Source organism: Pogoniulus pusillus, chromosome Z (assembly GCF_015220805.1).
Source record: "Pogoniulus pusillus isolate bPogPus1 chromosome Z, bPogPus1.pri, whole genome shotgun sequence".
In the NCBI taxonomy this organism is placed as follows: Eukaryota; Metazoa; Chordata; class Aves; order Piciformes; family Lybiidae; genus Pogoniulus; species Pogoniulus pusillus.
Genome location: NC_087309.1, coordinates 10,930,881 through 10,943,242, shown reverse-complemented (window position 1 = coordinate 10,943,242; position 12,362 = coordinate 10,930,881). Strand labels below are relative to the sequence as shown.

At 45.1% G+C, this 12,362-nt stretch overlaps 1 protein-coding gene across 2 annotated transcripts in view; it reads right to left on the bottom strand.

The window, feature by feature from the left end:
- Positions 1-9,437, bottom strand: part of NPR3 (natriuretic peptide receptor 3) — a 50,578-nt gene extending 41,141 nt beyond the window's left edge. For both annotated transcript variants that reach the window (XM_064176301.1, XM_064176302.1), the window contains exons 1-2: positions 8,705-9,437; positions 4,228-4,350 (exon numbers count right to left, since the gene is read on the bottom strand). In XM_064176301.1, coding sequence (XP_064032371.1) covers positions 4,228-4,350; positions 8,705-9,410 — 829 coding nt within the window. In that variant the 5' untranslated portion in view covers positions 9,411-9,437. The remainder of the gene's footprint in view (positions 1-4,227; positions 4,351-8,704) is intronic.
- Between the last annotated feature and the right edge of the window lie 2,925 nt (positions 9,438-12,362).

Sequence of the window (12,362 nt, the reverse complement as noted above, 5' to 3'; positions counted from 1 at the left end):
CCTAAGCATGAGAATACACCTCAGAGAAAAAAAATGTGCCAGATATCAAACATAGAGATGCTCAAGTTAGAAGGGAGGATTTTGTTATACATCATTCCACCAGTGACACTCTTCAACAGTCAGAAAGGCACCAATAAAGTCAACAGCATGATCATCATCCTGAATGGGAGGTAGATGGCATCTACTTCTCCCACAGCTCTCCCACTGAGATCAAGGAGAAAACCATGTGTGCAGTGGCTGCCAGACCAACCCTCTTGTAGTGGAGAATCACTTAGAAATAAAAGAGGAACCTGCACCTATACTGTATTTCCAGCAAGGGAACAATTTATCTTATACCACCAGTAATCATACTTCTGAAAAACAGGATAGCTGACTGGTTGTTAATTAGCAGAGGATTCCTTAGGTCTACCAAGACTTGGCAGCAGGTCCTGGGACCCTGATTTACAGCTTCACAAGATCAATGGAAAGGTTCATACTGCACTAGACCAAGTTTTGTGCCATTTTACATAAACAATACACAGAAGAAGCCTGAAGGAAAGAGTGGTAGCTGTAAGCAGCATGCCTCCAAATGCTTACAAATAAAAGCTAGACAGTTATTTTTTTGAACCACAGCAACAAATCCCATCATGGCTAAGCCAGTCGAGATCAAAACTGACACTAAGCTCCTAAAAACAAGGAGGCGTGGAAAACCCTGATGTAAGACAGGATGTGGCTACTTTGGTTGAGTGTGATGATCACGGTGTCACTTAAACTAAGTGAAGCAAGAACTCACTGAGAAGCTAATGGAGACAGAATCCAGTCACCAACTCATGCTACTCCTTGCACAGCACTACCAGCGGCATCACATGCCAGCAAAAGCAAACTGACAGACCAGCTTGATGCCACAAAACCAAGTGAATACAGAGCCTACATTTTGTCCTCACAGTACCTCACTACTTCTGCTGGGTCATTTTTTTCTCTTCATTTTCTTCACAATACATGTAATTCAAGAATTGCTCTGCCTCCCCAGGGAGCACAGGGGAAGGAACAAAGGACTTGTTCTCCAGATGACAAGTCTATCCTCCTGCTGATTCTAGCTCCAGGGCAGCTCTTGCCACTCCCAGCACTGGGCAGGAGGTACTGGACCACCTCAGCCCTTTACCTCTCTTTTTCCACCCAATGAAAGCTTTACTTACCACAGCTCATCACCAGCTAAGACTAATCTTTATGAATACCATGAACCTTGCAAATTCTGAATTTTGTTCAGGTCATTTTACTGTCTTAGAAAGAAGCTCCACATGGCCTTGGTTTAGGGAATTCTCTTCCTAATACAAATTTTAGCCAGTCTTATGCTAAGACACTGTTCATCAGGTCTGAAGGAAACACTAAAGAGCAACTAACATCTCACCATCTGGTTTTGCCTTCAGAGGCAGCACTATTCCCTTCAGTGCCTGCACCTTGTCCTTGTTGCTGCTTTCAAAAAGAGATACACATCTGGCAATTGTAAGCTAGCACATATTGCTAGCTTCCCTACAGGAGGGTACAAGATTTACTGGAGCCTTACAACTTAAAAGCCTCTGCCCCACCTGCATCCTGCATTTCAGTGGTGTAGTATTCAGAAGTACAGCAGACACTACAGCACGGAGGGCTGTGTTATATAGCTTTGCATTTAATAATAAAATCACCTAAAGTGAGATTATAGACACCCAGAAAATAGTAGTGCTGATAGAACATGTGTAAGTTTCTCTCCTGAACACCATAGGTACTTGCTTCTAAATATCCTGACCTCAGGAGCAAAGAAGGTACACTAGGCTAAGAGTGCTCCTAGAATAATTTACATATTTTAATTCCTGCATGGATCGTTTTGTGGGAGGTTGTCTTGCCACAGTATTATGTGCAATTATTGCAGTCTTGGCATTTAGTAGGCCTGTTCTTCTATAAAAATTAGAAATATTCAGAACAGAGGGCAACAACAAACTGGAACAGGGTCATCTGAACTCAAAGGCAAAGCATCTGTTTGCCAAGCACACCCACTCTTAGATTTTGTACCTTACAGAAGTTACAAAATCTGTTATCTTCAGGCAGGGGGAACATGGAATTTGGGGAGAATTTCTCTACATTTCTCTTTCATGCTTGCTTTCCACATGTGATGAACATCTGCACAAAAGTCAACTTGTGATGCACAGTTAATTTCACTCTTCATGGGAAACACATCCACAAAGAAAACAGAAAAATTAGTTTCATGTCACGAAACAAAACATTCTAACTACAATACATTAGAAGACAGACAGTTTTCATTAATCCCTTGGAAAACCTACAAGAAGACTGGACTACCTGTAATGCAAACCAAGACGATGCAGTCTACTGTATGACTGCAGGGCAAACAAACAGCACATGTGGAGATCCCGTTGCCAGGATGGCATAGCACTACCATGTACAGAGCCGAATCATAGAATTAACCAGGTTGGAATAGACCTTAGAGATCATTGAGTCCAACCTATCACCTCACACCTCATTAATTAAACCATGGCACTAAGTGCCTCATCCAGTCTCCTTTCAAACACCTCCAGGGATGGTGACTCCACCATCTCCCTGGGCAGTCCATTCCAATGCCAATTAACTCTTTCTGTGAAGAACTCCTTCCAAACATCCAGCCTAAACCTCCCCTGGTGCAGCCTGAAACTGTGTCCTCTTGTTCTGTCACTGGCTGCCTGGGAGAAAGACCAACCCCCAGCTGGCTACAACCTCCCTTCAGGTAGTTGTAGAGAGCAATAAAGCCTTCCCTGAGCCTCCTCAACTCCAAGCTGAAAAACTTAACATTTTCACCCTGGTCCCAATTAAGGCTCCAATGCCACATGGCTTTGCTTATGCCAAAGAGGATAAAGTCACTCCAAATTAAATTCAACAAAAAGAAAGTCTTTATTTGAACTATTGACTTTGATGTTGTTCTGTTACTTTATCTTTCAGTTATTCAAGTGATTTCCTCATTAACCTAGACAACACATACAGCAGTATCTGTATCTCTGAATTTAAACAGCCACATCTACTAAAATACAGAGCTTTTAAACAAACAGCACTTTTTACTGTGAATAATTTTAGAGGTGGGAGATGAATAACAAAAAAAATATGCAAGAGAATTTAACTTACAATTGATTTTTCCTTTTTTAATGTGAATTCAGTTGTTGCTCGTGGTAATTTTTTTTGAGGCTTGAAAATGAGAAGAAAAAGCCCCAAGTTTTCTTTCCTCCTCATCCTTCACTTGTTTTTTCATTTGAAATGAATGTCATTGCAGTGAATTAGTTATGGCAGCCTACAGGGGAGAGATTATTTTCTCTGCACCTGCAAAACAGGTTTGCTCTTTTCAGAAGTAAAACCTAATTCCCAGGCATGAACTTGCCTCAGTTTCAGCGATCTGGTATTGTTCAAAACTCATTGAAAGCATTACTCCAGAATTACTCTGAATTTAACAGAGGCAGCTGTAGCAGCTGAAAGCAACTTCAGTCCCTGACATAGACTACCATATTACCAAATCTGTTTGGACGTAAGCGTGTTTCAAAAAGCAAATGTATTTTATTTACATTTTAAAGTCATGTTTTCATTTGACACATATCACTCTTTATCCTCAGGGGTAGAATTGGCTACTCCTATCCATCTTACTCCAGTACATTTGGACTGTCCTAGTCCCCTCCTTTCCCTTCAACACCACAACGCCGAGTGGTTTTGCAGATAGTTACTGATGAAAAGCTGAAACAAATTAGACACGTGGGTCCTCCAGGACAGAGATAACTTCTAGAGACCCGAGCCCTGCAGCTACCCAAGGCTCTGGTTGTTGTTTCCAGATCACAGGTCACTGGGCAGCCAAAAACACCTCTGCCCTGAGATCAGCAGTCCCATGGCCAGAAATGGTGCAATGTACCTACAGCTGAGCCCATGTACTACAGCACGTAGCACCTGCTGCTCTAATCAATGTCTTTGTCTGGTGCTGCTTCAACTGCAGGAAACTAAACAAGTTAGAGCATTTCAGTGTAAAATAGTGTTATTTGGCATTTTATAATCCACTCAGTGGTGACTATTGCCACAGACTCTGCTTTATTTCCTGAAATAGAACAGCCCACGTGAAAGATAACTGCAACAACAGGGAGAGACAGTAGTGTATCCTGGGGCTGCGTATTTTGAGGCTTACAAATCTAAAAATATTATCAGGCTTACAGAAGACTTTGCAACATTCTTGGGCAGGAAAAACATTACCATATGATGAGCTGTTGAAGAGTTCAATATTGAAGAAAGCATAGTCCCCATTGGTCATTCCTTGCCGATGAGCAGCCAACATGATGTTCCTGATTGTGTCACCGCTGGCACACATGATTACAACTGATGAAAGAAAATTAAAAACACAGATAAGAAGCAATTCAAGAACTTCAGGGAACAGCTTGTTAAGCATGAATGCTGCCAGAGACAAGTGACCCCAGCTGTCCTCCCAGTGTTGCAACAAACACGACAACAGAGATGCCAAACAAAGCAGATTTCACAAACAGCTGGCAGAAGACAGGTACCAAACACAGAGGAGATTCCTCCTTAATGCCTGTGTGAGCTCAGTTTCTTTACCCTTGCAACATGGATAAATTCTGGCTTCAAGTTTCTTCAGCTGCCTGTATTAGAGCAGTTGACTGCAACAATAATATTCTGCTCTTACTTCTAAGTGAACACAACAGAATCTGAAGATAAGGAATTACAGTGATACAATGACATTACCATTTTAATTTCCGTTTCACTGAACAGTTTGGTGAGATTTAGGTACCTGGTGACTTTCTCTCCAGAGACTATTCAATAAGCCTAGAGAACAATCTTTGACGCGACACCTAATATTTATAAAGAGGAAAATTGAGTGCCACTTTCTAAGGTGATTCTAAGATTAAATGCCACATGGACCAAGAGCTCTCCAGGTGCTCTGCTACTACAATGAGATCCGCAAGTGTGTTCTGTGGGGGCACCTTGATCCACAGTGAGTCAGCTGTGGTTAAGGTGTCTCTTCCAACTTACTGGGCAGGGGAGACTACTCCCCTTGCTACTCTTTCTCTTTGCAAAGGGAAAGCAAAAACTCAGGTGACATCCTCAGCACAGTGTGCACATTTTACTATGATCTTTTATATAGGTTCACAAGACTATCGGTGTGAAGATACTGACATCAGAACGAGCAGCAAAATATTGTACCAGTGCACACTCTGGGGCTATAGCCTTCAAAGTCATAAGAGATCTTGTTGGGACGATCACTCAAAACCAACTGCATGCAAGCTTCCAGGGACATCATCACAAATGCCAGGGCTCAAAAGCTACAATAATGCACACAAACATTTTCACCCCAACAATAAAACAGAATTGAAACCACATTCAGCTTCCCTGGGTAGAAGTGCTTGCTATTATAGGAAATGAAAAGGCCAAACAGGCCAAACCCTTTGCACACAATGAATCTTCTCCCATCACTTTTCTGGTTGGATGCCATCACAGGCATAAAGCTCCAGATGTGCTGCTGGGGTGAGTCACGTTTCAGTACATCCCCACGCTTCAGTAGAGTTATACCATGCATAGCTCTGTCCTACTGACTACAGCAAAGTAATATAATAATTTCCAGAGCAACAGAGCAAGACATATTTCATTACCATTGTGAAGTATATTAGCATGAAGGAAAAGGAGTAAAAAAAAAAATTATTACAATAAAATTTGGATCAAATCTTTTCCAGATGCACATCAGGAACAAATCTGTCTCACTGTTCCTAATTTCAGCATAGGTGAGAGATTTCCTTTTGAAATGTTTCCTTGCTGCCCTCCTTATTGTCCCTTGACTTTGCCTTTGTAATTCACATCTATCATAAAATCATAATCTGTAAATGGAATTAAAGAGATTCCCACAACACCAGTAAAAGAGCTTGAGCAGAAAGACTTAAAAAAATGAGAGAAAAAAAAAAACAAAACTTCTACTTTAAAATACATTAAATCATATTTTGTAAGCCCCTAAAGGAATGTAAGGGAAGTAATATTAACTATTTGGATGTGGTTTTCAACCCAGCAGGAGAATAAAGGTTACATACTTCAAGATTTTGAAGCAAGTAGCTATGGCATATTTCTTGCAATCTTCCAAAAACCTAAATTAAGTGTTTGTTTTTTTTTTTAGTCAGCACCCATATCTCATTATTGTGTACATACAAATCTGTACATGCAAACACACAGAAAATGTTCTTCTGCCAGCACTGTATACACACTGTAATTCTAACATAGCCCTGTGAATCTTTTGATTCTGATTATTGAGTCATTCTGTAAATACTTAGGAGTTTAACTTCAGCTACAGGAGTAAGCGTTCGCTTTGCTGCCTGCATTCCTTGGACCACGTGCTTAAAGCACAGCCCTGGGTTTGTGACCATTATGGGAAACCTGAGACTACGGCATCAAGTCCACAGAGAGGCGAACCAAGCTGACAGGAGAGCTTGAACTAATGAAATTCATTAAAGACACGTTCCATCATAGTATTCGTTTACGATTCTGCTGTGGCTCCAAGACTTTAATCTTTTGAAATGGCTCCAGGAAGCTGGGCTATAGCAGGCACTGGCAAATACGGGTGCATGGCTGAGTGTGTCCCTGAATGCTCAGTGCAAACCCCTGGACAGCAGCAAACTAATCCAGCCCAGGTCTCCACTGGCCAGCTGCTTTCTCAGCCCTGGCACAGTTCCAAGCAGGTATCCTGCACCTGCTTCAAAGCCCACTCCCAGCTGCACAGCTCAAGGCAGCCTGACCGCTCAGCTGGAATCAGTACCAGCAGCAATCTCTGGAAACAGGGAAGATGCAGGGACACAGCCCCGCAGAGGGTCACAGCAGATGTGACACAGCAGCCCTTAAAAACTGGTAAGAAAACCAACTGACCTTGAAAATATGTTTCTAGAAAGTGCTTTGGACAGAGCCCTGTCACCTGCAAACTCTGCTGACCCACTTGGAGGACCTCCAAGGAAGACTCACAAGAAACGAAGGCCTCATCTCAAGAGCTCAGGCACACAATGCATCTTTTGTATGATCTATGACCTTTAAAGTACTGCAATAATCTGAAAGATGCCATGAGCAGCAGGACTGCACCTCAAGCTTAATGGAATGTGCTAGGCAAGTCCTGTGGTCAGTCTTTAACGTCAGAAAGAGCTCACTTGCTGCATTTCACAGGGGCAGCATGAGCCACAGGACAAATGGAAAGGCAAGACAGAGGAAGGGGCCCTGAAAGATGTAAGTCAGGGAAGGATGGAAGACAGTGGGCTGCATTTATGCAGCCATTTGCAAGTTAAAGAATGATGCAAGACCAAAGGTCTCAGGCTAGCAAAGCATTTAAGCCCCGTCTGAAATGAAGCCTCTCTTCTCTGATTGGCAGCATCGTCTGAAAAGCCAGGCTGTCTTTAGCCATCAGTCACATTCCCACAGAACGGTTAAAGGCAAACACACACGCACTAAAGAAAAGCATCCTTCCCCCTACAGCAGTTTCCAATAGTGCTTTTACGTTCCATGGTACTTACTAGTTAAGCTCTATTTTAAGCACCTGCTTTGGTGAACAGTCATACACTACCAGATCTCAGTTACCTCTCACAAGGTCCTGAGCATGATAAAGATTTCACAGCAGCATGACATCAGCAGTGCAAGGCAAGGCTGCTCTGTTGGCAGATTATGGCATTGTAACATCAGCTGTGCCAGTCATGCACAGCATGATCTTTTTTGGGCCAATTCTGATGCTATTCTAACATTCTATGAACAAGGATGGAAAAACTGCACCAAGTACTTTGTACATCTACACATCTTTAACTTGACTTTAACTTGATCCTGCAGTCTACTTCTGGAATACAGTTTCTTTTTCTGCATCGACTTACTGGAGAAGCCCACGGCTAGTAAAACCCTCAAACAGAAAATGTTGTTTTGATTAGCTCACGTATCCACACATCGCTCGGTGAGATCTCACTTTAAACCACATCTAACTATAAATTTTATCCATCCCAAAGTACCTTTAAGTGTTTTACTACCTCATGATGCAAAGCCAGTTCAGCCCAGGGGTGACTTTCCAAGATGTTTCACAAGTCATTTACCTCCACGGTGTTTTTCTAACAGTTTGTGGCAATATTTACTGCACAGACTCACAGGTTCCGCTGCCACGCAGCCCCAAAATCACCATTTCCCCTAAACGCATTTGTTATTTATGAAGCAACTCGATGGGGCGTCCCATGGCAGGAGTCGGAGAACAGGACACAGCAGGGGGGAGAAGAAAACATCTTTGCTTAGGCTTTGAACTTACAGAGGAGTCACTGCAAAAATCTCAGAGAATACGCAGTAGGTTTGCTGCTGTGCAGATGTGAGTGATTTAGGCTATTCAGACTGCGAGCAGAAAGCCGATTTCTTAACACACCACAAAATCCTCCCAGTGTGGTCCCCTAGGGTAAGCCTCCCTTCCCTGCCGCGGGAGGCAGAGTTGCAAGAAACTTCTCTGGAGAGCTTTTGCTCCAGACAGCTGGCCCCGCTCCGTCCGGGGCTGCCTGGCCAGGGGATGCCGGCACAGCAGGGGAGTGAGTCTCCCTATGGGCGGGGAGGAGACTCCCCTCTCACAATCTTCTCTCCCCGGTGCTCCCAGCGCCCCAGCCTCCAGCTTCTTGCCCCAGCTACTACCGAATGCCGTCGAGGAACCAAACTGGGCGCCCTAACGCCAACTCACCCCTCTCACCGCTCTGGAGGGAGCGAACGATGTCGTCGAGGTCAAGGTGTCGGCTGTTCTCGTCGAAGCTATGCACAGCCATGTGGAAGGCCTCCTCCTGGAAGACCACATGGACGCCTTCCATGGCGAAGTAGCAGCTGCGCTCGGGGTTGCTGTCACTGTAGAGCAGCGTGGCCCGACTCCACTGGTGGTGGCGGAAAAGGGCTAGCAGCATCTCGCCCATCTTGGCGTAGGCAGGGGCCACGCGGGTGAGGTGCGAGTACTCGCCACCCTTGGCGCCGAAGCCCGCGGCCAGCGCCCCTGCCGACAGCATGGGGACGTCCCAGTGGGCCGCCAGCCGCGCCACCGGTGCCGCCGCGTACTCGCAGACAGGCCCCAGCAGCAGGTCGGGGCGGCGGCGCTGCAGGGCCACCATGTCCACCAGGCTGAAGAGGGCGCGGTTGCCGCATGCCGAGTCCTCGTAGGTGAGCTGGAAGGTGTAGCCGGGCAGCAAGCCGGCGCCGCTCTCCCGCAGGCTCCGCACCGCGTACTCGATCGCCGGCCGCACCCGCCCCAGCGAGAAGAGGTAGGCATCGTCCTGCGGCAGCAGCACCAGCACTCGGATCACCTTCTCCTCCGCCGCCGCCTCCGCGCCCGTGGGGCTGCCGCCCAGCGCCGCCCGCGCCGCCAGCACGCAGCAGAGGCTACCGAGCAGCCAGGGCGGCATCGCTCCCGCCCCCCGCGAGACGCCCGAGCTCCGGCAAACTTTTCACCCCCCCCTTCCCCGCCCTCCTAGAAATTGTTCGGTCGTGCTTTATTTCTTAGGTGTTTGGCGAACAACCTGCTCCCGTCTGCGGGTTACGGACGGAGCATCTGGGCTCTGATTTCTTGTTTTCTTAGAGAAAGATAATTATGATTATGATTGTTATTATTAGCCCCGCCCGCTGGATGCCCCTGCGGGGCCGCCAGCCTGCGCCCTCCCCGCTTAAATAGCGCGGGAGCGGCGGCGGCTCTCGGCACGCCCGGCACGGCGCGGCCGGGTTTGTGCGCAGGGAGGAGCCGGCCCTGTCGCTCCCGACCGCCCCCTCCGGCCGCCCCCCCGCGCCCGCACACCTCTCCCGCTGCGAGCGCGGAGACTGTCGAAACCGCTGGACGGCGTGCAGCCTTATCACACTTGTAACGTTTATCTGTGTGTGTTCATGTACCTTTCTGCTCAGCTGCTGCCCTCCCGGACAAGTAAGTCCTTACAAGAGGGAGTGGGCAGTAGGGGTCCCATTGCACTTTTCACTTAAAAAAAAAAATTAATAAAATTGGGGGGTGTTAAGGTGTACTTCGCTTCATGAAGAAAGCATCTGAGCTTCTCTCTCGTCAAGGAGTTTGGGGTGGTGCTCGGCGTGGCTAAGGAATTCAGTGAAGCGGATTTTGCAGTATCAGCTCTGGGGTATGCTGGGGCACCCTGAAAGGCGTTGCAGCAAAGTACAGAGTTGCCCGCCTTTGATCTCACCTGCAGAAGTGACCATGCTTAGGGATGATGTAACTCTATGGGGAAGCCGGCACTGGATTCCTGACCCCTGCCTGTATCCCTCTGGTGTCTTTCTGATAACCCATGCCAAGAAGTCCCAGACACAGTCTTCTGTTGTTTCCCACCCACTGTGTCTCAGATACAATATTTCATGCCTCAAGCAGCGGAGGTTTTCCTAGTGAAGGAGACAAGTCCTGTTCTGAGGTTATTTCCTCAGCAGAAAACTGCTTTAATTATCTTGACAACACTGTTGTGTCAGGGCATGTTAAATGCATACCTATTCACCTCTTGTTTACTGTCTATAAAGCTGCTATGCTCCAAAATTTTGTCAGTGTCCGTTTAAAATGGACCCTCTTGTTCTGAAATAAAGTCAATGCAAAATGTGAAAAATGTTTTGTGAAAGAGACTTTGGAATACCCAATGCTTTTTGACAGCAAAATCCAGAAGGATGGCTCTCTATGGAGTTTTCTGTGTCCTGTAACACCACACATCCTCAAACACTGAGCAGGGCTGCACGGATTGATATTCTATGGTTACTCAGAGTGCCAGGCTTGCATTCAAAAGGTGAGTGAATTGCTTCTGGCTTTACAGAAGTATTTTGTTTAGTTCAGCAGAGAGGTCCTTGTCAGGGCAGTATGTGTAAACATAGTTTTGTTGCTACCTCCACTGTGCAGTTTATGAATGGGAAATCTGCACTCCTGGGGTGCCCATCTGCTCACCTTTAATATGCCTCTATTAAAAAGAAAGGAAAGCTGGGAGAGCTTATGCATTTACAACCAAGGAGTGGAAGGAAAACAGCAGATAGCACAATGTATGCAAGTAATCACTAAATGATTTTTTTTTCCCCAGGAGCATTTATCTAATGGTGCTCAGTAAAATAAAGAAGCTCAGAAATTCAAAGATGGGTAGCATCTCTGAGAAATGTGCCTCTCACGTAGTTTTATTTTATTACTGAAATGAACTTCAGAGGGTTCTTGCAGATTACATAAACATCCACTCTGGTGAAGCTGGTCTTGTATGTTCCTGTACTGTAAGTTATGTCAGGCATTTTTTGTTGTAAATGACTCCATATAACATAGTGGAGATTAAGCAGAATGTTACAATATACACAAAGCTTGCAAAAACATTTTCTTTAAGACACATTTTGAAATGCTGACCTTTGTAGTCGCTGCTTTATGGTGACCCTACAGATGTGTTTACAACTTTGAAATCTGGACAGATTTCTTGATTCTCTCCTTCCCCCAGTAGAATATCTTTTTCATTTTATGTGTGAGTTCCATACTCTCCTGTCTTATTTGAGTGTAAGCTGTGTAAACACAACAGAAGAGATAGAAAGCCCATAAATCACAATGCTTCCATCCCTCCACACTGTCTGCTCCTTGTGAGGTAAAGTATTGCTGGGAGAAGCAGAGCCAACATGAGGGAAAAAAGAAACAAAATCCACCTAGCCAGTACTATGTAACTATAGCAGCATCAAACACCAATTTTGATGCTTTCAGAAAAATATGTGGCCTATAGTATATGGTCCTTACTCACCTGAATAATTACATTCAGCCTTATGGGAGTCACAGTGTCTTTGTGGGCCCAAAGTGCCACACACATTTCAGTTGTTCCCTTTGACTGGCATTAGGTTTATAAAGAATAATTCCAGCCTGTCATGGATTTATTTTTCTGAGCCAGAAATGCAAAAATAATTTAGTCATTAATCCCGATTAGAAATGTCACATCATTATTAGTTCACCTACATTATTTTCCATACCCATGTAGTCAGCATTTCTCCACAGACATTTTTTTCTTAGCTACATAAATGCTCTTGAATAGGAGCAAATCCTGCAGATGTGAATCGGCAGCAGGCAGAATGCCTGTGGAGCGCAGAGGTTTCAGGCTGGCCCTTCAGGACTAAAGACATTTGAGACACCAGTTATCTTCCCCCAGAAGTAACTCATACACAAATCAAGAATCACTTAACTTCCAGCTAGCATTAGCAACAGCCCGAACAGCCTGTCTCAGATTAAGGAAATTCTTTCCAGACAGGTTCGCTGAAAACACAGTCCCCTCTAGAGGCTGAAAGGATGAAATACTTTACTGTCATCTCTACTGTAAATGCATCTGGCCATTCCGATTTTCAAATCTTTTGTTTCTCAAAAAAAAAAAACA